Source organism: Accipiter gentilis, chromosome Z (genome assembly GCF_929443795.1).
Source record: "Accipiter gentilis chromosome Z, bAccGen1.1, whole genome shotgun sequence".
NCBI lineage: Eukaryota > Metazoa > Chordata > Aves > Accipitriformes > Accipitridae > Astur > Astur gentilis.
In genome coordinates, this window is record NC_064919.1 from 89,327,951 (window position 1) to 89,354,342 (window position 26,392).

Here is a 26,392-nt window from a genome sequence, read left to right on the forward strand (position 1 = left end):
TGATGCCCAATGCAGCACCGTAAGTCCCGTCACGTTCAATATATTGAACTGCCACAATTACGGATGCACTAATAGCACACTGTACTTTCCATTTAGTTGCATTCAACAAACTAGAATGGCCAGACTTAAGGAGTTTGGTTGCATTCAATGAACTATCATGGATAGATTAATGAACAGTACAGTTTATTAAAGCAACAGGAGTACAGGTTCTTGTGGATTGCCAGTGATAAATACACTGTCTGCAAAGCATGTGCAAATAATACAGTCGACTACAAGCACACTAAATTATGGAAAAACTCTACAGAGATTTCTAAGTTTCCCAGGGAAGCACTCTGTGTAACCAAGGGTTCAAATCTTACCCAATAGGTGTCCCTATGGGGAGAAAGAGAGGTTCAGCCTGTTGACTGATCCCAGAAGTCAGTGATGTCCTCCTGACTTGTCTATGATGGTATCTTCCCAAGCATTCCTCCTCTCTTAAGCCCTTTTATATTATTTTCTTATTTTAGGTGGAGCTTGAGTGACTCTAGTCATACATACCTTTATTATGATTGTTGTAAAATCTCCTCGCTTTACTTTTTAAAGGTACATGCTAGAGAAAATTCAGAGCGCATGCTCAGTGAGGGGTGGTCACACTTTAGATGCAGGTAGCTTTTGGGCTGGAGGTGTGTTTTGGTATTATAATGAGATTATAATGAACAAAGTTCACCCAGAGGACATGATTTTTTGTGTCAGTACTCCAGAACAGGGCACTTATGATATAAATGAGAAGTAGGGCAGCAGGTTGACAGAACCCCCATTATTTCACCTCCTTGCTTCAGTGGATTCAATGCAGGGACCTACTGTTCTTGTTCCTATCGTTGCAGCTCCCTGTCCCTGTGATGATATCGCAGAAGCTGGCTGCGGTGTCTCCACTCCGCTCCACCCTCCACATTGCTTCTCTTAGGGTCAGCATAACAAGCTCCCTTGGTGTTGCTAACATCTAAGGTTGCAGGTTATGTTGCTTAGGGAATTATTATGGAACAGATTCCTTGCATATCCACTGCATTCCACCTTGGAGGTTTACCTCCCGTTAAGGGGGGGGGGGGGGGAGAACATATCAATAAGTCACTTCCAGCAGTCATTCCACAAACATATGTGCTGTCCAGCTTACTGAAGAATGAGGGTAGCAGCAGCTTTTAGATTTGGTTAGGCTTTGCTTTTTGTTTTTATTCTTTCTTGCGTGTGGGCTTAAATGAAACTGATACAGCTACTCTTCTGGGGTCTGGTGGAATGACTGTGATGATGCTTGCATAGGTAACTTACGTGGATGTGGAGCATCAAGGGACATATTGGTGTCATGTATTCAATGACCGGGAAGATCAAGACAGCAAGAAGATAGAAGTTGTTATAGGTAAGGAGGTTTTCTGTTTGATATAGATCAACTGATTCATCAATTTCTTCCCTGTCATTAGAATTTATTTTTGAAGCTTTCAGTATAAAGCCAAGCGCATGCCTTCTGTATTTTTAGTGTATCCATTTGTTAAAATAGCTGTGCTTGCTTGCAACAAATGGAATTTTAGAGCTTTATAAGCTAGAAAGTGCTTTGGGTTTTTATGGTAACCAGCATCGAAGTGCTACCACTCTTTGGCATTGCTAGCATGTACACAGCTTGTCAGCCGATTGCAAGCTCATTTCTTTATGTTTTTTGACAACTAAAAAACAGTTTAACACTTGTTGGTGATAATGAACTGTGTTACACTGAGCCCTTCAGCAATCAGGACAGGTGAGATTATTCATAGCAGGCAGAATAAATTAATGTAACATGGTTTAGTGTGTGTGCATGTGTTTGCAGTAAACTAAAGAGAAGATCTGTTTGTATAGCTTCCAGATCTATCAGGGAATACTATTGCATAATTCATATGGAAAGTTCTTTCCTATCCTAAGAAATATTCTAGTTTAGTACTTCTGAGTTATAGTAATAATTACTATATAGTGTTGTGGTCAATGCTGATTTATACTGCTATAAAATGAGCCACGTTGCAGAGAAGATTGGAATTGACCTTTGTCTTCCACTTTGTGTGCTAACTCTCATCGCTGAGAGCAATTGTCTTCCAATTTTCTCCCCTGCCCCCTTAAAACACAAGGAAGGAAAGCTATGGCAGTGGAGTGTGCAGAAGGTAAAGTAAATCTTTAGCTGTGAATCAATTTTTAAAAGTTAATGGTGGGGATGACAGACTGTTGAGTGTGTTGCTGAAAAGCATGTGTGGGTTAACAGCTTCAGTCTATTTTAAAATGCTGATGTGTGATGCAGTGTTCCTTTTGCATGTGCTTCTCTCTTCTTTGCCTTGATACCATGATCTAGAGCACATGGGAGAAAAAGCAAGCTACTTTCTTCTTCTGTAGTATTCAAAGGTGTTTGATTTTTGCACTATTTTTGTGTCTTGCGCTTAGAGTGAAATGTAAAGATCTTGAGATTTCTTTGGCTGGGCTCGGGAGGCAACATACTTGCAAGAAAAGCTGAAGATGTTTAGGAACCTGGGTGACCTTACAGAGCTGGATAAAGCTAGTTCCACTGTCAGCTCTGTGTCTGCAAGTGGTGTTTCCAGCAGCCTTATTAGGATGATTTCTGTTCCCCTTTACATTGCTGCAATGGGGAGGAAGAAGTGTATTGTGACCTTTAATGTTGATGCCATCCCTTGATTACTGAGCATCTCAGTCTGTAATATATGTGACCCCCTATGATGTAAATAGATGTAAGGCAACTTACAGCAGTCACCACCCCTGCCAACTTACCTCCAAACAATGAAAAAAACAAATGCATTTGCGAAGTACAATAAATGGGTCTCTACCCTGCTTTTTCACAGAATCGTAAAATTTCCCTGGAATTAAACCACTCTGCAGCATTTCTTGTTCAAAGTTTAACCAGAGCAGATGTTGCCCTTTAGCCCTTTTGTTAAAGGTTTAACGCTGTGAGGGGATTGTGTACTGTCACTCACTGGAACATACAAGTGACAGACATTTTGGCATCAGCCACTTCCATGGCATAGTTTCTGAGGCCAATTGTCAGTTTGAGCCTTCACATCTTTTCTGGCTTGGGGGGGTGTCTGTGTTACGTGATAGTGCTATGCAGATGCCTCCTAGTTACCTGTAAGTCAACTGTCCTTTGAAGCAGAAGGTAACCACTGTATTGTCTGGGGGGGTCTATACCCAAACTATAGTTTGCTTGGATGTAACATCATTCTGCTGTGAATCTACATTAACACATACAGTAGTATCACCTCATGTCACTGCAGTCTCCCATGCAGATATATGAGCCTGCTTTTGTGGCTTAAGAGGTCTGCCTAGGGCTCCACTGCATGGAGCAGGCCTGCTCCAAGAGACCTCTTGTGCTTCAGATAAACTGTTTTTCTTTTCCAGGGTTTCCAGTGTTCTCAGAATAAATAGGTGAAACCTGTGGTAGCTTAGAATGTTTGAAAGTTGTATCTGAAGTCTTTCTGAATACACATGGCTTTGCAAAGTAATATTTCTTGCTCAGGATATTGCTTTTTCAGCAGTCCTTCAAACATGTATTTTTCAAATGAGTGATTCTAATACCTTGTTCCTTATTCATTTAAGCTGCTTGCATGCCTGTGGGATTGAGACATAGTATTTGTCTCTCCCTTTGTTTTGAGATTGACTATATTATAATGCTGTGTCTAGCATAGCTTAGTATATCGATGCAGGATTTTCTCTTCTCTGTGTGTGGAATAAACATATGAAAGGATAGCTTTACAGAAATGCAAAGCCAGAAGTATTTTAGAAAGGTAGTTTGTTTTCTAATATTCAGCTTCAATTAATAATGGCATGACACTTAATTATATTTTTAATAAAAATGTATTTTTTGCTGCTTGTTTAAACTATGATTTTATTGGTGTATTTCTTCACAGAAGATCTAAGTGATCTTCAAAAACCAGGTAAGTGATAAGTTTTGAAAAACTTTAATTTCGCATCTTCATTTTACATTACAAATCACTGAAGCTTAGCTGGGTTACAATATATAGTTTACATTATTTGGATGTGTTTATAACTGGGGATTTAATAGGGGCAGATATCGTGTTAAGAGCAGCACAGCTTTCTGGTTCCAATAAATTAACTTGAAGAATATAATGCATCATAGGGTTGTTATTATCTTTGTAAAATCACATAAAGCTGGTCTTTTATACTGCATGTATACTTATACAAATACAGAAGGAATTATCTTTTGCTTTCTTGTTTGTGGCTTCTTTGGATTCTAAGTTTTAGTATGTTGATGCTTTTCCAGATGATTAAGGTGAAAAAGATGTAAGGTGTCTGGCTGTCACCAATGATGTGGTGAAATGGTATATTTCCTACATTCATGTTCAAGTAAGCTAATGTGATTTGAAGCCAGTTTGATGTTTATTATAGAAATGTAGATCTGGAGTAGTGCTCTGTAAGGGATTATCCCTGATACAGTGTTCCCAAAATCTCAAATCACAAAGGACATATAATTTCCTGGGTTAGACATCAAAGATACGTTTACTTTTGCCAACACTTAGTTTTAGTCACTGAAGTGGTACTATTGTGATATGTAACATGTTATTCAAAGTGTACCACTTTGGCCTATCACTTACCTGTTCCTCTTGGCACAGCATTGGCTCTACCATCCCTCTGTGAATTAAAAATAAAAGAATTTTCACGTACAGGTGGTCATCCCTGCTAAGCATCACCTATCTTTCATATCTGCATTTCATTTGGAGAGGGTAAACTGTTGTTACTGAAAATGCTGATGTGCAGTTTGTAAGATTCAAAATTATACTGTAAGTATATTATTTCTTAATTTATAGAACTAGCTATTCATATCCTATTAGGCTATGTTTGCTGGAAAAGGGTGAAAGAAATCAGGTAAACAACAACAGCAAAACAACACCCCAAAACCACATCAAAACAACAACAAAAAAGAGCACTTCTTTGTCTTAAACTAGTAACGTATTAGGCAAAGTAGTACCAATAGCCTATGGCTGTATGGAACATGCAGTTCATTTTCTGACATGGCCAGCTATGACTGTAATTACTGATGATCTGCTCTTTTAATCTATTTCAAGCAGACCTACAGGAACAATCAAATGACAGACCTGTTGGTAAGTAGGTTTGTAGCTATAATGAGCTATATATTTCCTATCTAGGAAATAGATTTTGCTGCTTCTGAATATTGCTGCTTCTACCACTGCTAGTGAAATAACTGTAGTGCATGTAAATAGCTGCAGGGAGGGAGACTTCTGTGTATTTTTATAGTCCTTTATAATGCTTGCATGCCCTTTCAGTAGTAAACTGTGGTGAGGGCACCAGTATTTTTAGTGACCCAGTGGAGCGTCTACAACTTCTCATCTGTTTCAGTTTACTGTTTCAAATTCCTCTGGCCTTGACTTTAGCCAGTGTGTTACTCCATTACTTTGAATACTTTGACAGTTGGAGATAGTGCTATTAGGATGGTGTGATAAAAAGGAATGGTAGTCTGTCTGCTAAGGGTATGCTGTCCCTGCAAGCTCAGCTCTTCCTATGCACAGTGGGTGGATGCTTTGATCCTCAGCTGAAGCTTATAAAGATAGATGGATAGTATATGTGTGTTATGAAGAACAGTTGCTGGGGTTTTTTAATCACATTCTTAAATTTGCATGGTGGACTTGACTGTGGTCATGCATGTTGTCTTGTTGATGCTAAACCAGGTGGAAAGCCTGCTGGCCTCTGTCGAAATTTCACCACTCTTTCAGGTTCATCAGTGTGAGAGGGAGTGTATCTGCTCCCCAGTCTTGATTCATATTTTCTAAATTAATTAAAAAGCTTGTACTTTTAAAAGTGTTTTTCAATGACAGTATGCCACTGTCACTGTCGGTGCTGTTTAAAATAGTTCACACTGTTCAAGACCCTGGAGGTTTTCCAGCTGCAAAAATGTTGAAAACATCTTGTTTGAAGAAGGTGAAATGTTAGACATTGAGGCTACAGACAGAGATTCTCGCCTGGATCTAGCTGTGTGGGGTTACTGACTCTGAAGCAGGTTTGGGGCATTCATGTGATCTCATTTGCCACCAGAGCTGTGGGACAATAGTTCCTGTTGGAGGGGAGAAGTAACAAACCAGGGAGGAAATGCCTTGATTTGAATAAGTGCCTTTCTGTAACTTAACTGTGCAAATTTTTGATAAAAATTAGGCTAGTGGTCTCTAAAGCATTTCTGTTAATGTGACTTTTTTTTACCCTTTCATTGCTGCTTTGTTTACTTATGACAGAATTACTTCAGACTTTGTTAAAATCACAACAAACATATCTCAAACTATGAGAATATCAGTAGACTTCCCTCCACATTTTGTAAATTTATCATATCACTCTAAAATTGTTTTTAACCAGAGCAACAGTAAAAAGAAACTTTAACAAAGAGAAAAAAAGACTTTTACTGCTGACCTGTCAAAGTTTCCACCTAAATGTACCGTGTTTTAGAGAGACGGGACATGGGAGATGGAGATTTGAAAGTGGTCTTTTGTGTGTGGTGGTTTTTTGTTTGCTTTTTGATAAGCATAAAAAATTTTGATGTTTCGGGGAAAGTATACTGCCTGTAGCTTTGGCAACCTGCCATAAGACTTTTCATGTTTATTAAATTTCTTCTTGCATGGGGGAATTCAGTAATTGTCTATGCTTTCAGAGAAATGAAAGAAATGGGAGATAGCCTGAGTGACTTATTTCTTGACAGATTATCCAGTCTGAGATGCATCACAGTTCAGATATGTTGACTGTCAAACCATGCTGAAATAGTTTTTTTTGGATGAGAAGAGGGTTGAGCTGTATTATTGATGTAGGATGACTTGAAATCCCATAAAATATTATGCCTGAAGTGAGACTGTATACTATTTTCACTTTGGAAGAAATTAAATTTAAAGGTATTGAACCCATGGAATATATAAATGTGATGATGGGGTTTTTTTCCTTTTTCTTTGCAGCAACAGACAAGGTAGCTCTGTTAATAGGAAATATGAGCTACTGGAATCACCCCCAGCTCAAGGCTCCAATGGTCGATGTCTATGAATTGACCAATTTGCTAAGACAGCTGGATTTCAAAGTTGTTTCTTTGCTGGATCTTACTGAATCCGAAATGCGAAATGCAGTGGATGAATTTTTACTTCTCCTGGACAAAGGAGTATATGGTAAGAACATGTGATATCCTCTCTAAAGTAGATCAGTTTTGTGATGTATCAAGTACACAAACATCTGGTATTTACCTCTGCCAGCTCACTACATGTGATAGCAAAACAAACTTCATGGTGAATAGCATGTATGCAGAATGGGAAAAGTAAGTTAAGAACACCCACCAGCATATCCTTTGACTTTGGTTAAAATGTTACTGTTTGCTTATTTGTAGAACAGATAAAATATTTGAACTTTTTTCTTCTACCACACCTAAAACTGCAGTGCACTTTTTTGTTTGATAGTACTCATGTGTTTGTTAAAAGCTGCTGGATCTGTGTAGCATATTTGACAACATGCTGTGCAGAAGATGCACATTTATACTAAGTCATTAGTACTAGTTTGTAGTAGTCTTTTAAGGAAGAGCAAGAATAGCCTGTTGTGTCACCTGTATTAGTGTATTATGGAAACAAGCTAGTAGCAGCATAGTTGAAAACTGTGTATACAAGACTACGTGTAGTCTTGGACAGCAGTCCTTGCTGCCTTTAGGAGACCTCTTGCATACCCTCTTCGTAAACTTCTGTTTTGTTGTCCTCCTCCCTTCCCCATGCCTGCAATTTAATGATTTGTTTAGGGCTGGCCAATCCCTTGGCATGCTTAGACTGCTAGGTTGCATTTCTGTTGGGGAGGTGGGGAACAGCCCTAAGTACAGCATGGAATATGTTCTCAGCTTGCTGGTGGGACCCTTCTGTTCATTGTGTCTTTTCTACTGGATGTCTGCAGAATGCTTTTTCCTTCTGGATTTCCGTCCTTCTGGTGCTTTTTGGGAGGGGCTGCTCTGCTCTCTTAGTCCTCGCTCGCCAGCTCTGTAAAGAACAGAGGAAGAAGTGTGCTTTTCTTTGCCTTGACAGTCAGCTGTGCTCTGATACCAGGTGTGTTGGGGTGGAGGCGGGGAGAATGGGATATCTTTTTTACACTCTTCTTTTTTGCCAAGTTTTCAGGTTAAGTAGAAATCCTTATTTTGAATTGCTGGTTCCTTTCAGTTATTGTGATACTGATCTGGCAAGCACAGAGTTTTTCATAATGTACTTGACGGGGAGTGAGAGTTGTGCAAACCTGCATTTCTACTTCAAAAAGTGAATCGGAAGGAAGTTTGTTTATGTAAAATGAAAATGTAGTTCTCAAGTTATGTGTATGCACTTTAAGGAAGTAAAATAAAACTGAGAAGAATTCACATTATCCTTTGCAGAATATACCTTGCATAAGGAAAGGCATTAACTGAGAAATTGGTGAGCTATGAACTTCGGGTTCTGACTTGCTGCAGGTGTCAGTGATAAAGGATTTTTCACTGAATTGAATACTAAGATTCCTGTTTGAACTTAGGTACAACTATTGTTTCACAGCTCTGTGGAAGGTCTGAATATAGAGTATAAAATTTATTATTTCTGTGTGTCTTTGCACATTAGATGGAAGGCTTAATAGTGGTTATGCTGCTTAAGCAGGCAGCAGCCCCTTTTTTTTTTTTTTTTTTCCTTAAACCCTTCAGACTTAAAAATAACACCCCACAAAAATGGAAGGCTTTCACCTCTAAATTGCAGTATTGCTCTAATGATTGTACTGCAGTATCTCATCAGTATTGGTTTAAGATATAGGAGGACAAATTAAGCCAGACTATGCATACCAAAAGATGTGTGTTTAACACGTTTCTCTTTTTTCCTCTGTTTTTTGTTATTTGAGTCACACATCCATTTATAAGATACCTGTAATAGAATATTAGTAATAATTTTAAGCTCTCCTCCATATACTGCACAGGAGGTGCCTTCTGCTGGGATAATGACTAACCAGTCAGGTCTGGTATGCATTGCCACTACTGATATGCGTTGATTCTTAGATAATTACTCATATGTTGGGATTCCTTGTCTTGCATAAACTTGATTTTGAGGGAATAAATACAAGATAGAACTGGTGGCTGTGCTAGCTGGGGGAGGGCATGGTGGAATTGATGCACAGAGCAAAGACCTTCATGTTCTATGTGGAAAAGGCCTAGACTGACCTGGCTTGGAGTGTAAGAAAAGTTCTTCTGTGGGCTTTGAGGAGTTTGCTGCTGACTGCCACTATTTTTGTCATTTTTCTAAAAGCTAAGGTTGGATAAATAATTCCAGAAATTATTTAGAACAGAGAGCAGAAAGTTCTGCCAGTTGTCCTAATTATTTAAATTGCAGAATTCCTATAGTAATACCCACCTGAGAAAACATTATTTGATTCTTTTTTGGAACACAAGGTCAGGTTATTTCTTAGTATGGCTTTTTTAATGGTGTGTTACCTGATGCTCTGTCTGTGCAGAACTGGCTGATCTGACATTTGGGCATTTATGTCAGAGCCAAAACTTGCATGACATGAAGACTAATTATGGCAGTAAAGTTTAGTACTCTTTCTGATAGCAGTTTTCTTTTTTTGTTCCCTGGGAAAATAGATGTGCTTATACATTTGAGTGAGCTTTTAGATTCTTGCATTTTCTCAATTTTTTCCTATAATTGTTGGCATGAATTTAGAACATAAAGTACTAAAATGGTTTAATGAGTTTCTCACCAGCACCGTATGAAAGCTCTTGTAAAGCATGTTTTTGCAGTTGCATTTTCCCAGCAAGTTGATATTTCTGAAAGGTAAGTAGAGCATTCTTTCAGTACTGTTCAGCAATAACTACTTCAATTTAAAAGGTCACTTTGTTCTTTCTGGATAGTCACTATTAATGGCTTAAAGCATATAAAAGATGCTGTCAGTGCACAAATAGATAATGATTTATTGCATTTTTAGTGGGCATAGCTCCAAATAGAAGAGGCATAGTGGCGACTTCTGTTTAGTCCTTGTTACACGTATTTATGATACCTAATACAACCTTGTGTAATTCTTTCTTACTGCCAGGAAAGTGGCATTTCAGATACTGTTCCTTAAGAGCAGGAGTAGTAAACAAAGTGATGATGATTTGTCTTCTCTGTCTTATTTTATATTGTTCTAAATGTAGGGTGCAATTAATATTGTATTCCACAAAGGGTAAAAGCATAAACCCATATGTTTTAAGGCTAAATATAGTTAGGCTGCTTTCTTTTTTAAAAAGAAGAGAGAGAGAAAGGCAAGAGAGAGGCAGATATCACTTCAATGCTGACGTCTATGAGGAACTTGAGCCTACTTAAAATTGTGTCAGAGTGTCTAATGAGGCCCTCCAAACATCTTTACTCTGCTTACTCTGGGTATGCAGAGATTTATTTCTGACCTTGAGCTCAACATATTAACTGTTGCAGGTACTCATCAAATAAGCATAGCACAGTCATCTGCCAAGGATATAAAAGAAATGTAGTTGTTATTTCTGATATATTTATATTCATTGAGGAAATACTCTGATAAATCACACTTTACATTAGAGACTTGTTTCCTTCAGTCAGTCCAATTACTTATCTAACATACGCTCGGTTATATATAGTCTCAAATATAACATTGATTTAGGTCCAGATGCAAACTCTGTGGAAATCACATTTAAGAGTTTCCTTTTAACTTAGGATCTGACATGGAGTCATGCACATGGTGCTTAACTTCATTTTTAGCTCTCTTTACACTGCCCTGTCTCAGGTAACCATTGGACTCTTATAAATAGCCCAATAGTACCCTTATTTTTTTAAGTTTTTAATCATATACTTTAAATTCTGTGCCCTTTAGAAATCTAACTTTTAATTAAATAAAGCTGTTGCCATTTTCCAAGATTCTGGCAGATTAATAACCATTAGGCTCTTTGTTTAAGTGAAACTGCATCCTGGAGTTTACCTTGTATGCACTTGCTGGCTGCTTATCTTGTCTATGCATGTTTCCCATAAAAAGAAATTGAGCACTGTTGATTGAATGGTGCAGTTTGCAAGGTCTTGGCATAGTTGTTAATGACTTGAAAGCTTACAAGTAAAAGAGAACCGAAGGCTTAATTTGAAGGGCTATAGTTATATCTTGGTATTCCTTTACAGAAAGTGCAGGGCTGTGTGAGAGAAATATTTTCATTTGTTGTAGCTATCTATAATAAAAAGGTAAAAACATCTAGCATACCTGCCTACACAAGCTGATTTAAATGTAGATCATTTTAGTATGTCAGGGTAAAGCTTATTTTGTTTTTTCTGAATATTCAAGTTTTGTGACATAAATTTCACAGCTATTTTTAGTAAGAATAATGATGTAAGAAGACAGTATCTCCACTTAGCATAAATTGTCCCGTCTCTGTTGACTTTTATTTGGTTGCAGCACTATGTACTAATTGAAGATCTGACCCTTAGACTGCTTTGTATAGATAAATAAAAGTTCTGTTTAGAAGATGGAACTTGCCATAGATAATCAAAACCAGCACTGGAAACAGACAATAGGAAAATTCCATTTAATCATACAAGTTTCTGGTAACTTCATTGTAAGGCAGTAGAGGTTATTAATGCTAAGATCATCTAATCTTACTGCAAATTGATATGATGTTTTATTTCATATAAGTAAAATCTAAGCCCTCTGTTGCAGTTCCCTTTTTCAGGGTTAAGAAGAGCTTTTTTTTAATTGCATGATATGTTTTCTTTATACAAAACTATTGCATGTTTTATTGAAGATTTTAAATCTTAAAATATTGTAGTCTGTTGTGTATTGACACATGAGGGAGGTGAATGTAGGATAATCTTTTGTGTCTAGGTAAGCATGCAAAGAATTTGTTTAGTAGACTCACAAGAGTCATGAGTCTGTACCTGTAAAGAGATGTAGATGCAATCAGCTAAAAATGAGTTGTTGGTAGTTTGGTAATGGGAATGTGCTTTGGAGTCCTACCAAACGTGATCATGGAATAATTTCTTTTTTTTTCCTGGATGTAAAAATATTTCTTATCCCTCCCTATAAAAAAAGACAAAAACAAATGCAGAAACTGACTCTATGGAGAAAACAGCAAAATTCAAAACTTGCAAAATGCTGTCATAGTGCAAGCAAGGTTTTTCTCTGGTTTTTTTTTCTAGTTGAAGTACTTTTAAGAATTACTAATGATTAATGGTAAGTAAAGAAAAAAAAAAAAAGAATAATTTTAAAGATGACAGCATCTCTCATTTGAAAAAAAAAATATCCATCCAAACCATTCACCATTATTTTTTTCTATCTATAAAATCTGCACTGATTCGCTGCAACTCAAAGCTTTTGCTTTGCCTAATTGCAGAGGTGAAGATGATGTTTTACAGTTGACACATTTCCTTGTTCATATCTGTGACTTATATAACTGATTATTTCTGTTAGAGGTCATACCTCTACTTAAAGCATTTTAAAGAGTATTTAGCTTTGTGCGTTTGATGCAAGTATCTAATTGATTCTATTGCATGAGTGAATTTTTTTTTTAATTTGTTGTGTCTGTGTATCGTGAAGTTGATGTTAATGTGGTGTGTCATCCCCCCCCCCCCCCCACCTCCCCTTCCTTCCTGTATTAACAAAGGCATATTGATATTAAAAAAACCTGCTTGGAGTAGCTTGAATGATCTTAATCTCCCACAGACATATAGTGTGGACATAGTGCATGAAGTTTTTGACTATGCTAAAATTTATAGAAATGTTCCAATGTACTCTTGAACTGTGTTTTCAGTCACATATATTTTGAACTCTCAGGTTTGTTATACTATGCTGGCCACGGCTACGAGAACTACGGAAACAGTTTCATGGTTCCTGTTGATGCTCCAAATCCCTACCGATCTGCAAACTGTCTGTGCGTGCAGAACATCCTCAAACTAATGCAGGAAAAAGAGACAGGACTTAATGTATTCCTACTGGATATGTGTCGGAAAAGGTATAATTTCATAATTTATGAATAGTGAGAACTGACATTAGATGTTTGAGGGACGTTTTTGCTTCACGATAAGAGGGAGAGGGTATAATGACTGTAGTTTTGGGAACCAACTGTGAAGTTCAGTTTATTCACTGAAGCAACAGATTAAAACTGAGCCTATTCTCAAAATGAACAAATAAAACTGAATAGCCACTTTGAGAGAATAGCAAGGGATCTTGAGAGAAGGCTGGACTTCACACTGAGGAGAAATCTTTAGTCTAGGCTGAGAATTCACTGTACTTGAAAGTTCATGGTTCTGAGAATTGACAGCCTGCACCTGAATGCTTTTAAGGTCAATAGGATTCATTCATAGAATTAATTTGCCTTTGGCCTTGGATAGAAATGTGAAGCTGGTGATTAGACTTTCTGTTTCCATGGGTAGATACATGCTTCTTGATTTGAATGACATTTATTTCTTCTTTTCTGTTGTTTTTTAAAAGTTATAAAGCATCAGTCTTACTAAGTAAAAGTGAAATTAAGCATCTTAAAGAAGAAAAATGACCCTTTCCCCTGGCATCATTAACTGTCTTCATCATTACAGGGGGAAGGAGAATCCATATGATCAAAGGCATGTTAATTTGACAGAAGGGCTCAAGTGAAGTGCTTATTTTAGAATTCTTCAGAGGCCTGGATTTCGTGGACTGCTTTTATGCTGGGGATGTTGTATCTTTACTTAGAGCTTAAAAATCAACTGGTTTATCAGATTTTTCTAAACAAAGTACTATTTTCATTCCATGTTAAGAGACTACTATGCTTGCTGAAACTTGCACTTGAAATCAGCTCTTGAGTCAGCACTTCTGAAAACTGGTCTCTGAGGAATGTTTTGTAATACAAAATTGCTAGTGCTTTAGTGTTTGTAGAGCCTCTAAACATCACTGCTAATGAAATGCCAATGATCCAATTCAGCTTCACAATCTGCTGTCCAAACAGAAAATAGAGCTACATAAGCCTCATGTTAACTATGCAGACACTATGTTTTGAAAATAAATAAATAAAATAAATTAATATAGTTTTTGTTATAACCTAAAATGGCTAGTTATCAGAAATAATTTTTTAAGAGATTGTAGCCAGACTTTATATTGGTTAATATAGTATGCCCTCATCTGGGTAATGCATGATGTCTGACTGTGTCGTTAGATTGTCTTCATGAAGAGTGTTGATGATGCTGATTTTTAGCTTTTAGCAGTCAGGATTCATTACAGAATTGTAGGAGAGAAAAAAATAACCCTTTCTAAACTATGCTGTTCCAGTATGTTGAACAACTGTAGAGTTTGTTACTATTATTAGTTCTCAAATTATTATTTTACTTTTTTGTGTTTCCATTTATTGCAGAAATGAATATGATGACACAATTCTTATCTTAGATGCTCTGAAGGTTACAGCCAACATTGTTTTTGGATATGCAACGTAAGGAAGTTTTTCTCCTGCTATGCCACAGAGGTTTTGAAGCCATAAATGACCACTGAGATTGTATAGCTAATCTTTTACAGAAAAATACTAACTGTGATGTTAAAGGACCAGTAACTTATATCCATATCTGTGTCCTCATACTGTTTTGTTTTTTTTTACTTTGTTCTTTGAATCATTCCACAGTCTAACTGGCTGTGGAAATGCATACATAATGATTCCCAGTATTTAACTTTCCCATTCAGATATAGGGTAACACCAGTGAGAGAACTGCATTCAGCAAACCAGAAACTGCTGGACAGTGTTCCTGATCTTTATCCCATGGTTACTTGTAGGAGTGCTCTACTTATCTAAGTATTATTTATTAGAGATGAAAAAAATGCAGAGAAGAAAAAAGCAAATTTTACCCTCAGACCCATAATGTTCTGGTTTTTTGTGCTGATGGGGAAAGAGGAGTTGTGTTCTGTGTACTTAGTAATAGTACTTACTGCAGTGTGAGCTTGTACAGAAGGTCCAGTACTGTGGAGCAGTTGATGAACTATAACATATGTGCTGTACCCTCTTTGGTCACATGTCTCCTCTGTTAATGCAAGTTAAATTTCTAGAAAAAAAAAGTGTTAAAAATATAAATCAATAAATTATTGAAGGAGTAGCATATAGACTGGCCCTTGTGTTTCCTGTTCTAGGTGTAAAGAATAAAGTTACAACTGCAATTGAAACTATTTGAAGAGGTTGCTTAAGCAGAAAGCTAAATAACACCTCTCTTGTCAGTTTTCAAGTCAAGTGCAAAAGCTGTTGAACAGAAGTAGTCAAGAGCTTTAATGAAGTCTTCTATGAGAAATTTAAGCTCCTCATATACAGTTTGACATCAGCTCTGGTCTGTGGCCTGATCGAAAGTGAAATCTTCCCGGGATGAGTTGCTTGCAAATGAACACGAAGAGCAGGTTGGCCATAGACACAACCTGGTTTTCAAATTGTAGGGTTTCTTTCCCCCATTCCCAACATAACTTTACTCCTTTTGTCCTCATGTTGACCTTAATCATGCAGATGTTTTAGTGTTTTTTTCCTTTTCTGATATTGGTGATCTCATAGGTGCCAAGGAGCAGAAGCTTTTGAAATTCAGCAGTCAGGGTTGGCCAATGGAATCTTCATGAAGTTCTTGAAGGACCGTTTGTTGGAAGACAAGAAGATTACTGTACTGCTTGATGAGGTTGCAGAAGGTGAACTCCAGCTTGCTGCACTAACAGTCTTCTCAACCTGCATTACTAAAAACTTCTTTGCTTAAATGTCGTTCTTTTCATGGTGAATGTGTTACACTACTTTAAGCTCTTTCTTGCTGCGTTTTGTTAAAATAGCAACTTTTATCAAGAAGCAGGTGCTACTGGGCAGCACATTAACAAGGATCATGATATTATAAAGGGATGTGAGCTTCTTTAATAGTGATCCTTACTTGTTCTGAGTGTCTTTTTGCATGGAGCTTTGAATTGTCCATCCACAAAAATTATTACTCTTCCGTCTTGTGGTGTCAGCTGCTAGTGGTAGTCCAGTCATTTCCATGTTCATTTAAACAATTAACTGAGTCCTATCTACCTCAAAGAGTCCTATAGTGATGATAATTGATTTGCTCTCTATCAAAGGGTGTAAGTGCACTATAAAGGGCAATCCACTGTTTTAATATGCCTGGTTCAGTAATTATCTTTTATAATCAATGGGAGAAGTGCTAAAGTGAAAACTGTTGAGGGAAAATGTGTTGTTTCTGTGCAAACATTTGCTCAAAACATAGAAGAATAGATACAGCCATTAGCTGTCTGTATAAGATTCTGTTATTTGTAGGTAATGTATGTAATCAGCCAAGTTCTGCTGTGGTTTCCAGTGTTCTTGGTGCAACTGCAGGTCTCAGAATTTTGGCCAGTCTGTCTTTTGACAGGGATCCAAAAAGCAGAAAAAAATCCAAGAGAATCCTAAATGCACAGTAAAGTTCTGCTGTCAAACCAACAGAGCTTCTGTCAGTGCTCTACTGAGGAAAGGGAAGAGATCATTGGTTGACTAGCTGAAATATAAGCATGGAGTTTATGTCAAACTGATCGTACTAGGAATCCAGCATAGCCCCAGGGTGTAAATTGAAATGTGATGGTTCTTGGTTACCACTTGCTTGTTTGGTATATATTCTTATATATATTCTCTGTCTTTTTGCTTATAGTTGGTGTGCTGCTTGACTAGATCCCATAAAACAAGCTTACCATTCTGTATTTTCAGTCTTATCTGTTAAACTTTCCACGAAGTTTCTGTGAAAAGTTAAATAAAATTTCAGAAGATCTGAGAATTCACCTGAAGAAATAGGATCTGCAGATGGTAAAACTAAAATGATTATTCTAAAACCTAGGGCAGAAGTAGATTCCCCCCTGCCCCACACAGGGCAATATTGTTCTTTTGCCAGGGGCAGTCAGACAAGAGTGCTCTTTGCATTAAGATTTTTACTTCTTATTTGCTTACAGTACTACTCAATTTTGCCATTACCTAAATACAAAGGAAGAATTTGATAATTTGCTGTCCTCTCATTTGCAGTGGTAGAAACCAGAGCTAGCTATAGCTGTGTTTAGGCCCAAATTCCTGAAACTTTGTTTTGAAGCAGGCCCCAATATCTTCCCTTTCTGTCCTCTTTCTTGCCTTCTGGGACATTCTGACTGTTACTGTTTTATGAAAAGACAACCCTGTAATTCACTCATCCTAGCATCAGTACTATATCTGTAGTATACATATATACTACATCTTTAGTTTTTATCCCTCATTTTCCCATTGTCAACCTGTTTAAAGCAGGAGTAGTAGTAGAACAGACACCCACTTGCATTCTGCAATGGTCATAGACCAATCAGTCTTTCAACTTGCATAAGAAGTTTACAAATTTTATAATGAACAAATATCAAAAAATATTCTCACCCTCTCCCTCCCCTCATCCTTTTTGTCATTGCTTTTGGGTGTTCTTAAGTGGGTTAGTATTCTCTAAGATTTCTCTCTCCTCTTCCCCCCATCTTCATGGCTTCCCCATAAGAACATGTCACAATTCCACCGGCACCCATTTTCCTTGCACTTCCCCAAATGTCCGGTAAAATACGACTGACTCTTACTGCTTCATCTGTACTGCCAGGTAATGTCACATGCTGTAGATGTTCTGACATGTGACCTATTACTTACCTCATTCTTGAACTTAGAGTGGAGAGAAAGATTGATTTGTCGGGTAACGTGACAACCATTGTTGTCACTAGTACCAGACACTGGGTGCTAATGAGTACATTGGTACACTGATGACACTTGAAAATGTTCCAAAGGAGTCTTCATGTTAAAAGTATTCCATGTAAATAGCCTTTGTTGTTTCTTTTTTCTTTTAATGAACTCATAAATGGAAATTTTCTAGGATTTTTTTAATTCCCTTTGCAGGCTATAGGTTTTGACCTTCTACATGCAGCAAAACTATCTGAAAATGTCACTTTTAAATGTAATTGAACAAATACAGGGAGACCCTAATAAATTGGAGTAAGTTTGAATCACAAACTGGTTAAAGGTGGAAAGGACCTGTGGAGATTGTCAAGTCCAACCCTGCTGCTCAAAGCAGAGTAAACTATAGCCGGTTGCTCAGGACCTTGTCCATGTGGGTTTTAAATGTCTTGAAGGATGGAGACTCCACAATCTCCCTGCACAGCCTGTCCCGGTGTTTGATCACCCTTAGAGTAAGAAGTTGTTTCTTATGGTTAAGTGGAATTTTCTCTATATCAGTTTGCATCTCCTTCCTCTTGTACTGTCAGTGGTCTTGACTGAGAAGAGTCTGGCACTATTTTACTTTCCCTCATCAAGTATTTATACATAGTGATAAGAAGTCCCCTGAGCCATGTTCTCTCCAGTCTAAACAGTCTCACCTCTCTCAGCACCTCATTATAAGAAAGATGCTCCAGGCCCCTCATCTCTATGACCCTTCATTGCATTCTCTCCAGTATGTACATGTCATTTTTGTACTGGTGAGCCCAGCAGTGGACACAGACTCCAGATGTGGCCTCACCAGTGCTGACAAGAGAGGAAGGATCACCTCCCTTGTCCTGCTGGCAACGCTATTCCTGTTGGATGCCTTTACTACAAGAATGCATAGCTGGCTCATGGTCAGCTGGGTGTCCACCAGGTCCCAAGGTCCTTCTCTGCAGAGCTGCTTTCCAGAGAGTCGGTCCCCTTTCTGTACTGCTGCATGGGGTTATTCCTGCCCAGCTGCAGGACTCAGTATTTCCCATTGTTGAACTTCATGAGATTCTTCTCTGCCCAGCCTGTCCAGGTCCCTCTGAATGGCAGCACAATCCTCTGGTGTATCAGCTGCTCCTCTCAGTTTTTAATCATCTGCAGACTTGCTGAGGTTGCACTCTCTCCTGTCATCCAGGTCATTAGTGATGATGTTCAATAAACAGTATTGGCCCCTTTATTGACCCCTAAAATATTCCACTTGCCTCCAATTCTTTAGAAATCCCCTCCAATGGTATTATTCACATTCTTGAAATTAGTCACTTTAATTAGGGCCTTACTGAATCAGAGCTGTGATATTGCTTGAACTGGTCTTGAGAAGAAATGTGAGAGCATGTTGACTAGGAGACATGCAAAACCCTCAGGATTCTCTGCAGGCATCTGGCATGCTGTTTTAGCCTTAAGTGAATGAATAGCTGAGCAATGAATACTTCTAGAACTGCAAGTTTTTATGGATGTGCTGACACTGGCATAACCATAGCAACCACACAACATTGCAGTGATGTACTTCATTTAGTTGGAATTCCAGCAGTAGTGATTTTGAAAGAAAACTATGTTCATCTTATTTTTTAGATATGGGCAAGTGTCACCTTACCAAAGGCAAGCAAGCTTTGGAAATCCGCAGCAGTTTGTCTGAGAAAAGGGCATTAACTGATCCCATTCAACAAACCGTATCTTCTGCAGAATCTCTAGCACGGAACCTGCAGTGGGCCAAAGCTCATGGTATAGTACAGTCTACTTTTAGATGATCCTACTGGCATGATGGGAAAAATAAGATGATGTACTTCCTTAATAATCTCTAGTCTGTGGGTTGTGATATTGAATGGAAATGGAAGAAATTAATATCTGAATTGTCATTAGTATGTTCAGATCTTGGAAATTTTTGTGTTGGGGTTTACCTCTACATGAGATTGTAATGAACAGGTGGAATTCATCCTCAGTAAGTAAGTATATTTAAGACCACTCAAACACTGTAGGGGGGACTTACATTATGTCTACCTCCTGGGATAGTCTCTCAGTAGTCTGTTTGTGTCTAACTGACACTTTTAAGATGTCATTAATCTCATCCTAAAGTCATCACCTAAAATAGCCAGGTGAACTGTATGGTAAAAGTGCATGATGAAAAGGAGTTTTCAGTGTATACAACTAAGAAAACTAGAATAAGGGTGAGATCAGTTCAGGCTTTCTAGACTTCTTTTAAGAAGGGCAGTGGGGTTTAAGACCTTTTTACCTTTTCACCTAGATGTGTTGGAGTACATTTTAAAATTTTGACGGATTGGGCAGTAGGTCAAGCGTGGCATTTTTGAGACAACTAGTCATGTAGGCAGACTCTTTCACAGATGTAGATTTTTATTTGTGGAATTAAGCCCTTAATTCTTGTTTGTTAAATGATTGAAATGCAAAACAAAAACTATAAAGACATAACGTTATCTTAGTTTATTTGTTTTAAGCCATGCATTGAAGAGAATGCGTTTGGAATTTGGGAAGAGAATAACCTTTATATTTATATAAAGGTATGTCTATGATAATGTTAAATAATCCACTTTCAGTGGGAGTAGAAAAATTAATACAAAGCATACAGACACAGAATGATGTTATTGACCCTTGAGCACTTTCAGATACATTCCTATGGATTGAGAAAGAACCACAATATAAAGAAGAAAAATGCTGCAGGCTGGGCTTTGTGAACGTGTGCATAGGATGCGAAAGGAAAAAAAATGTACCTGAAACTTGTTTTCTGTGAAATTCAAAGGTTCTTATAATGCTACAGCTGTGTCGCATGTATTGAATATAGACCATGTTAATCTTACCGGTTTGATTATAGATATGTAAACAATTTGTTGGGTCAGCAAGCTATATCCTATTTACAGTAAACGTTGCCTTGCTAGTTGCACAGAGATTGGTGAGAAACCTGTGAAGCAGAAGTGGAGTCAGCTCTCTCTGGCAGTGTCTGCCAGTTACCATGTGATACTAGCAAAAAATGTTGCTGCCTGGTTAGCTTCTAACCTGGTTTGCTTCAGTGTAAATATGTGATAGGTAGAGGGAGGGCAGAAGAAGAGGTCTATACCTTTTAAAACTTCTGAATTTAAAACAAAATTTAAAAAAAGAAAATACATATGCTAAGTTTTATTTAGAATGTAATGATGTGTTATTTATTTGCAGAGCTTCCAGAAAGTAGGTATCTTGAATTCAAATGTGGTGTTCAGATTCAGTTGGGGTTCGCAGCTGAGTTTTCCAATGTCATGATAATCTACACACGAATAGTAAAGAAGCCACCTGAAATAGTAGTTTGCAGAGCCTACGTTACAGACTTCGCACTTGTAAGTGCTTCCTATTGTTGTCTTGGTGATCTCCCTCCACTGAAGCTGAAAATTGTCTGGTCTATCCACATTGAACTGCATCTTTTGTAATAAAAAGGGTCTAAACTGTTGACATGAGGTGCTTACATGTGTGTCTGTACACACGTTTACTTTTAAAATGCATATTTTTAATATATATAAAAATACATTCAAATTAACCTGGGGTTATCTTTTTCAAAGTTTCCTTTGTTTTTTATTGTCTAATATCAATTATTTGTTATATTTAATTAAAGAAGTTAAATGTCAATAGCTCCTATGTGACCTGAGGACACATCTACCTTGCAGGACAAGGTTGCTTAGGCTTTAGTTTTATGGTTCTTGTACACCTGGGTGATCCTGTCCAGTTCCATTGATGTTACACACCTGATCACAGTAAGGTGAAGGATAAGAGTAAAACAGAAAGCTCCTTGGGGCAAAAAACTGTCTTTTTTGATGTCTATGAAAGAGGACATGGGGCAGAAAACCTTTTTAGATAGAACAAACAGGACATTACTGATGCATTATGAATAAAATATTTCAGTTAATGTGCATAATAAATACATGTATTTTTAGCCCACAGCATTAGTGTTACAGTACTGTACTTCATAGTAGAAGTTAGGTTAAAAAAAAAAGCAACCCTGAAGCAAGCATAGCAAATCTGACAGGAACCATCAGCAAAAGAGGGTAACCTACTCAAATGTAACTCCATCTGCCTGTGACTAGCAGTGGTTTCAGCAGCTTTTGCAAGTAATCCAAGATTGGCATTTTCTTTTCTTTTAAGAATAAGAAAATGCTGACTTTATAAAAAGAAATACTGCTAACTATTTTATGATCTACAAATTCTGTACCTTCAATTAAGTTCTCATTTCTTTCTTGCAACAGGACCTGGATGTGGATCCTAAAGAGGCCAATAAAGGAACTCCCGAGGAAACTGGAAGCTATTTAGTATCAAAGGACCTTCCCAAACACTGCCTCTACACCAGGCTAAGTTCACTGCAAAAACTAAGGGTTAATATATATTATTCCTCACAAGTTTGTTTAGATAATTTAGATTAATCATGTTGCTTTGCAGTTCTGTTGAGGTAGCTGTGTATTGTCTACATAATGAGTAACATGTTCTTTGGAGGGAAAAAATGGCTACTAGCACAATTTAGTGACTTCAGTTTCTTAGCTGAAAAATAAAAGCCAAGGAATCAGCGCACATGCAATCCTGATACCGTAGTGTAAGTTACTTTATTTTCCAGGCCTGTACTGAACTTTGACAAGATGATTATTTTTGTGAGGATCGTGTATTGCACACTGTGGGAATGTTCCAGCGCCCTGTAGTACAAGAAGAATGTGACCTGAAGCAGACCTGCATCTTACAAAGTCATTAGTTAGGAGATTAAAATGTTACATATCATCTCCTTTCATTCCAACCTGTACTCTTGGGCACGGTTTTTGTAAACGTTCTCACTTCAACATACTCTGGCACTGTTAAGTTTATCTCTGTATCTTTTGTGTCATGAACATCTGTGCTTGGTATCACGTGGTATCTCTTCTTCAGTGCTTTTGGTAGCTGGTGTAATACAAGTGCTTCCAGAAGTAAAGACTATCAGGTGAGCAAGTATTAACCAAAAGAGGTCCTCAGTAAACAAGTCTTGCCTAATACATGTCTTTAGCTCCTGAAAAGGTTAGTCTCCTCTAGTAGGCTGTGCCTTTGTAAGTGTTTCCTATATTGTTTATTTGAGGAGGAAGGGTAACTTTTTTTTCTCCCCCCCTCCCTTCCTCTTTTGCAGGAACACTTGATCTTCACTGTTTGCTTGCACTATGAGTATCCAGGAATAGAAGATACAATGGATGAAAGAAAGGAGGTTAATGTTGGGAAGCCCCTTATTGCTAAATTAGGCCTTCATCATGGATTCAAAAATAGTAACTGTCTCCAGACCTGTTGCATGGCTAATAATCCTTTTCATAATCAAATAGAATCAAGTCCAGTAGCAACTAAATACTACGTCCCTAGTCATTGCCAACCCAATTCCTGTCCAGGAATTTACCATCCAAACCATATTTGCTCAGACAGCATCAGACAACCAGAGGCATGTTCTTGCAATGGGACTTCAAGGATATTAGCTTCAAGACATGAAGTACAGAATTACTCACCCCCTGTGGAAAAAAGTAATGTACCAGTAGAGACCACTGACGATACTGTTGAACTGGAATTCCTTCTCTCTGACAACCTCAGATTCTCTAAACAGCAGTAGCTGTGATGTGTTCAGAATAGACCAGAGTATCATCCTTGAATAGGGGACCTTCCACACTGCTTATCCATATTCTGGAGTTTGGGGGCTTCAGGGCAAAGGTATTGGAGAGTCTAGAGCTGGTACTGACAATGAGGTTATCGTGGAAGTTTTTTCAGATCCAGAGAAAAGACTGGAATAATAGATTTAGGAATGAGAAAGGCTTGATTTTTATTTTTTTCTCCTACCGTTTGATGTTTGATACAGGGAAAAACCTGAACTCCTCAGAGTTTCCTATTCCATTCTCTGGCAGTCAAGCAGCTAACAGAGGCAGTCATGCATTTCTGGGAGGAAGCTGCTTATCTCTGTTAGGAAGCTGCTTATCTCTGTTAGGGGATGAATGCATAAAAGCCTGGCTGTGGTGTCAAAGTTTCTCCTGAGTTAGTAAAGCGTTGGATCTTCCCAGCTGCTTCTGCGGTACCTACTGGAGTTATAATATTTACTGTAAATACATTTTTCATAAATTTTCTGTTTTCAGAGAGGAATTGCTCATCCTATACAAAAACAAGGTAAACGTGTAGCTGTCAGAAGAAAAAATGTTGACAGAATTAAGCATAAAAATGAATTTCCATGTCCTCTGTGTTTTAACATGATTTTTAAAAATCCATTAGCCCCAAAATGATAAATATACCTTTCTCTCCTCCATATTTCAGTTTCAATTGTTCAATATCCAGGGATTATTTTTTTTTACATAGTGCATTAAAATAAGGTTTTATGTGTTTATATATGTTGTAACAGCCTCCTATTGAGTATACAAGATGACACATAACATAAATGAACTAAGCAAAGAGGGAGCTTTTACAGAAGTGAAGATACTGTCGTTTAATATTCCAGTGTTAAGAATATGTCTCCTTCAAACCTCAGTTTCTTTCCTTATGTATTTATTGGGATCAGTCACTGACATTCCAGTCCCTTGGTTGTAGCTAATAATTGGCTTCAACTGCATTCTCCTCTCTCATGGTCACATGTCCAGTGTCTGGCAGCAACTGACAGATAGATGAAGAGCTGTGCAAGCAAAACAAAACCTGAACTGAGTAAACTAAAGTTAACATTATCACTTTTTTTTTCTTTTTTGGGGATTTTGGGGTTTTTTTGAGAGAGAACTACAAATTGTCAGATATTCATACTGTGGTAAATTGTTCTTTTAATGATAATCTTTCTCTTATGTAACACACTTCAGAAATCAGATCAGCAAAATCTTGAAAGGTGGTCTTTGCATATTCTGGAAGAACACTAAATGGAAAGGTGAGGAAAAAGTGCCTGTTCATAGCAAGCAAAGTATTGTATAATTGGTCACACATGCTGAAGGCTAAAAATGAACAGGCAAGATGAGTGAAAACTTTGAGGTTCTTCAGGCTGAATTTACAGGGATTGGTGTTCCTTGACACCAGCTGTTGTTTTCTGTGGTGATTTTAAAAAACAAACAAACCCTACTCAGTTGTTTTCCAGGCCAAATGAATTTGTAGTCATTCAAATAAAAATGCTAAAAATCTACCCTAAACTGTGAAAATCCAAGATAAAGCTTCCAGTACACACAAACTTACAGAAGATAAAGCAACTTCAAATGCAGTCTGCTGAAGGTGAGGGACATGTGCTTCATGTCACGACCTGGCACTTTGTATATAGCCCTACATGTGTGCGTTTGCTCCAGAGCTCAAGGGTGGAATTCATCTCTCCATAGACTAGGTGCCAGAAGTAAGCTAGTCTTCTAGGTCCTTTAGCCTCTGAATGCCAGAATCTCACTATTAGAGGTAGACGCATAGGCACCTTCAGAAGACAGTTGATCCTCTACTGAAAGGCAAATGAGCTTCTTTCATACGATGCTTTATTGCTTCATTGAACAAAGGGGACAGATACACCTAGCTCAGGCTAGCTGCTGAGCTTTTTACATGATGCAAAATTTATTGATCTATGTTCTGGAAAGGGCAGGTTTGCTCACCAAACTGTTTTGTATATTCAGGTTGAATAGTATGGTCAAAAAAGACACTTTTTTTTTTTTAATGTTTGGGTGTGTTTCAAAATACCAAAGAATCTGTGACTTGCTTATGTGTATCTGTAGATGAGTGTGAGAACACAGATGTTTTATTAGGTCTTTAAAAGTCTTGATGCTTTTAAAGCATGAAAATATCAGGGTGTGAGGTACTTAAAATTCAAGGGAGCTTTTAGATATGGGTAGTAGCCTCTCCTGCCCTGGTAATATTGATAAGCAGTATTGCTTTAATTAAGATCCTCATCATGAAATAATTTTTTACTTTAGAAAAATTACCATAGCACTTTTCATTAAGTAGGTAGCAAAAAATAAAATAGCTGAATCTCATTGATGTGGTGGACAAAACAGTTTAAATCTTCGGTTGAGAGTGCTACCTTCTGGTGGGATCTGGTAGTTTTACAACATGTTGGCTGGACACTGAGGGAGGTGCTGTATGTGGTCATAACAAGTTTCAGATGGGAATGTTAATGCATCATTAACTAGATCTGTTGATCTCCAAATTCATCTGTGCTGAAAGGTGGATATATGTTTATGGATATTAATGTAGTTATTTCCAGAATGACAGCCATGCTTGAAGTAATCTGCAAATGGCTTGAGTTTCTGATTTTCTCCTTTCTCTTGGAGGGTATTAAATAGTGAAATATTTATTGATGAATGAGATGTACCTGTGCATTAACTATCCTGTGCAATTGACTTATAAATCAAAAATTAGAGCTTAAGACATGGTCTAGTACTGTAATACTTAGCTAATACTTTGTCACAGTTTCCTAATTTGTATAAAAGCTTATTCTATTTGTTACTGTGTAATAAATTGTTGTCTACAAAACGATCTATCTGTGCATATGTACTACTCCTCTGAGTTTAAAAAGCTCAAAACTTTATTAAAACAAAGCACATAATAAAATAATTTCCGTAACAAAAAAGAAGGGGGAATCAGAGTCATGAGCTTCGGCTCAAGTTAGACATTATCTGCACCCTGGGCCTGTACAGGTTTCTCAAACTATGCACTTCAAATGCTTGTCTGTTTGCAGGTGCACTCCGTCATGGCATGGGAAGGGCTTCCAGGAGCAGCAGTGCTGAT

General features: G+C 37.7%; 1 protein-coding gene across 6 annotated transcripts in view; it reads left to right on the plus strand.

Moving 5' to 3' along the window:
* The window catches only part of MALT1 (MALT1 paracaspase), a 39,877-nt gene extending 13,737 nt beyond the window's left edge, over window positions 1-26,140 (plus strand). Inside the window, exons 6-17 of one of the 6 annotated variants that reach the window (XM_049795525.1) lie at window positions 1,294-1,390; window positions 2,124-2,156; window positions 3,906-3,932; window positions 5,082-5,117; window positions 6,966-7,169; window positions 12,802-12,979; window positions 14,351-14,425; window positions 15,518-15,645; window positions 19,277-19,426; window positions 20,867-21,024; window positions 21,925-22,050; window positions 22,821-26,140. In XM_049795525.1, the coding sequence (XP_049651482.1) occupies window positions 1,294-1,390; window positions 2,124-2,156; window positions 3,906-3,932; window positions 5,082-5,117; window positions 6,966-7,169; window positions 12,802-12,979; window positions 14,351-14,425; window positions 15,518-15,645; window positions 19,277-19,426; window positions 20,867-21,024; window positions 21,925-22,050; window positions 22,821-23,285 (1,677 nt within the window). In that variant the 3' untranslated portion in view covers window positions 23,286-26,140. The remainder of the gene's footprint in view (window positions 1-1,293; window positions 1,391-2,123; window positions 2,157-3,905; window positions 3,933-5,081; window positions 5,118-6,965; window positions 7,170-12,801; window positions 12,980-14,350; window positions 14,426-15,517; window positions 15,646-19,276; window positions 19,427-20,866; window positions 21,025-21,924; window positions 22,051-22,820) is intronic. The other 5 variants (XM_049795526.1, XM_049795528.1, XM_049795529.1 and 2 more) reach the window with 5 other exon arrangements.
* Window positions 26,141-26,392: the final 252 nt, after the last annotated feature.